This window comes from Aricia agestis, chromosome 3 (assembly GCF_905147365.1).
Source record: "Aricia agestis chromosome 3, ilAriAges1.1, whole genome shotgun sequence".
NCBI lineage: Eukaryota > Metazoa > Arthropoda > Insecta > Lepidoptera > Lycaenidae > Aricia > Aricia agestis.
The window spans coordinates 20,379,566-20,382,848 of NC_056408.1; the positions used below are offsets into that span (position 1 = coordinate 20,379,566).

The 3,283-nt window shown below is 35.1% G+C and overlaps 1 protein-coding gene across 1 annotated transcript; it reads right to left on the reverse strand.

Moving 5' to 3' along the window:
- On the reverse strand, positions 1-1,358 carry LOC121740573. The gene is made up of 2 exons (XM_042133309.1): positions 1,222-1,358; positions 1-738 (listed from the first exon to the last, which is right to left on the reverse strand). Exons 1-2 carry the CDS (start codon positions 1,246-1,248, stop codon positions 1-3), a joined length of 765 nt encoding a protein of 254 aa, XP_041989243.1. The 5' UTR covers positions 1,249-1,358.
- Positions 1,359-3,283: the final 1,925 nt, after the last annotated feature.

Consider the following 3,283-nt stretch of genomic DNA (forward strand, 5'->3'; position numbering starts at 1 on the left):
TCACTTATCTTTCATTAAACTAAGCTCTTGTAGTTTTCTCGTTAGTCTCGAACATCGGTTTTTTAAATTCCTACTAAGTTTCGGATGAATGAATAGGCACATTGTAACTAACTCAGCGGTGTTTTCAGTATAATCTTGTAAAATTTCTTGTATATTCTGTTTGTTGCGCGTTTCGTCAAGGAGTTTTCTAAATCGGTCTAATGTTAAGGGGAAGTGTGGTAAGGCATCTTCATTTTCTAATTCCTTGATTTCAATTTTAATATCCGTCCAAACCTGTTCTTCCGATCTGTTATCTAGTGTTTTCTTCTTCTTCTTTAGGTTTTTCTTACTAGGTATTTCTTCTTCTAATGAAAAATTACTATCGGTGTCATTAGTATAATCACTCGATGGTACGATTTCTTCCATAACAAGGTCAGTGGTTTGATTTAAATCAGAATGAGAAGGTTCTGATGTCGTAGAAGAACGGATTCTTTTAATACCCTTGCTGGTTTCAAAATCTTTAGACGGTAAATTAGTATTGTCTGCCTGCGACAGAACTTTTGAATTTGAAGACTCTTCTAAAATATAGTTGGGGTTTTCGGTAGGTCCTAGTGTGACATCACTAGTGTTTTTAGGAGTAGATAATATGTGGTTACCTTGAGGACAGTTTTTAGCCAAGTGTCCCATAGTATTACAAACGAAACATTTCATCGACTCGTTTGATACATATATCCAGTAATTGGTGTCTTCGTACTGGATCTGTAATGATTCCGGCAGTCTTTTTTCGTCCTCGGGGGAAACGTACAATTGTCGCCTAAAACTCATTATATGCGAGAAGCCAGGGTCCGGTATACCTACTTTCATAAAAGTAATCGGGCTTAAGATTTTAATGTTAATATCGTTAAATTTTTCTATCAAAACCTCGTTGGGAATGATCGGGCAAACATTCGATAAAACAATCCTTTTGTTTCTTGAAATCAATGGGCGAATCTCTAATAAATAATCTTTAACTTTTATTGTCTTAATTACATCAACTAGCTCATTTACAGTTTCTTTGGAATCCATGTAAACACAAATTCTTGAGTTAGCAATCCGGGAAATAAATCGAATATTCGTCGACTTTGTTACAGTTGAGAGTGCCATTAAATAATCTCTTAGCATCAATCCGTCAATCGAATCTATTACGATGGCTTGGTCTTTCTTGGGGTACATTATTCTGGAGGTAACGTTGGCATAACTTACAGTGGGGGTACTCGACATCTTCTCCATCACAAATAAGGTGCTCCTGCAGGCAGGAGCACCCGCGATAATGTTAGTTAGGTAGTTACGATAACTAGTAGGCGAGCCTTGCGTACGTCGGTGTGCGATAACGCGTGGACCGAGCGCGGTGGTCGCGAGGTAACTGAAAATGGGACATTATTAATATTGAAAATGAATATTTCGTAAAAGAACAATGACTTGCGGCTGTAAAGTAATTAATAGCTAAGGTATGATAAATAAGAATAATTATTGTTACCTATGTGAAGAAGGCACTCTACACCTTATCCAGCAGTGTAAAGATGATAGTCCGTACTGGTGAATTTCTTCATTCTTGTGTTTTTGGTCAAGCAGTTCAATATTGTTCATTTCCGATGGCTTTGCTTTGCAAATATCGCAAACGGCTGTCGACGTCTCTGATAAATATAACGTTATCTTTCCGTCAATCATCGTCAAAAGTAACTGGTGAGACACTTCAATTTGATTCAGTTTTGATGGCTGAAGCGCTTTTATTTCTTCTGTTATTCTGTTTTTAATTGACATAACAGTGGACTGGGTTTCTTTCGTAAATTGAAACATTAATGGACGACAGTAAAACGTGGACGATGGTCTTTCGTTTTCCCAAACAATAGTTCCATCGGATTGTTGTAGCCTAACTGGTACTAGACTGGCCATAAAAATACTGGAGTCTTTGGAGTCTTCAAATTCTTTGTTTACTTTTTGCTTGTACACACTTTGACCAGAAGCTCCGTCAAAACCCCATTTACTTACAAGCTCTAAATTTATTGTTGCGTCCAAATCCATGGATATTGCATCCAAAAGTCTTGATACAGTCAAGTTGAGTAAAGCTTGCAGTTTAATTGAAGCCCCGTCCTCAGTAATACATAAATCTTTTTTATCTGGATAACAATTCAATTTAGCTTGTTGCAATTTGTAGTACGATGGATATAACTCTGAACCATTTTCACTCGCAGACTCTCTTAAGTTTATATATTGCCACTTTGATAACTTTAGCGAAACTAATAAAGCTAGTGCCTTATCAGGTGAATACGTATCACTCTTAACCTTATCGTTGTTTAAGCATGCCTTGACTTTATTTAAATCTTCTGGATGATTGAGTAAATGGTTCATTATTTTTGAAATATCTTCGTTTCCACTATTTTTTAAACTCCTTGTTGATATGGCAGACATTTCTTCCGGAGAAAATGAAAGAATATTATTTATTTCATCTAAACGTCTCCGTTTTTGTCGATCACATAAATCTTCAAAAGGTTTCCTCGGAGTAAACGTAGATGTGGAAGCGTCTGAAGTAGAAAGTGCTGGTGGTAGATTCTCAGTATTATCATAAACCTCGAGTTCTATTGGTTCAGTATTGATAACATCAAAATTGATTTCTTGGGGCCAATTTATTGACGATTCTAACCAATCGCCATTTTTTTTAATAAATTTAGCTAATGTTCGGTTGCATTTTTCCCATCTGGCACATATATTAGAACAAAAACGCGTACAGAACTTTCTAAGCACGGCACTATTCTCTTCAGTCACATTTATTTTCGATTGTAGAAAATCAAATAGTTTTTTACTATCTGACAAACTTTTCAATTGGTCTCTTAATACCATAAATAAATCTATACTATTCACAAGACCGTCCATTATACCAAAATAAAGAAAATTAAACACTGTGAAAATACGATGTATGTAGTAGCACGTTTAAACAATAACTAATTTTGAAATATCAATTACGATCCTTTTATAATTTTCCACACCTAACAAAGATAATTATAACTATTAATGATTGGCTAATGAGGGTATAAGCCCTTATGCAATTACTTAAGCTCTTTATTTTGAATGTTGTTCGATTCATTATCATTAGGTAAGCGATTGTTAGAAAATACACAATTCAAATTAATTACGAATTCGGCAGCCCGGGCTTCCAAAAAAAACCAGAAATTATCTAAGAAATTTATTAAACTAACTTATATTTCATTTACAATAATTGTTCCGCGATCGATCCTAGACCGGAATGGAATGACAATTTTTGATAGAA

What these genes read in the sequence shown, in the direction of transcription:
- LOC121740573 (XM_042133309.1), bottom strand. Translation starts at nt 1,248, where the DNA reads ATGGAGAAGATGTCGAGTACCCCCACT. An exon ending in AGATGTCGAGTACCCCCACT is followed by an intron (nt 739 to 1,221) that starts GTAAGTTATGCC and finishes GAATCATTACAG; the next exon opens with ATCCAGTACGAAGACACCAA.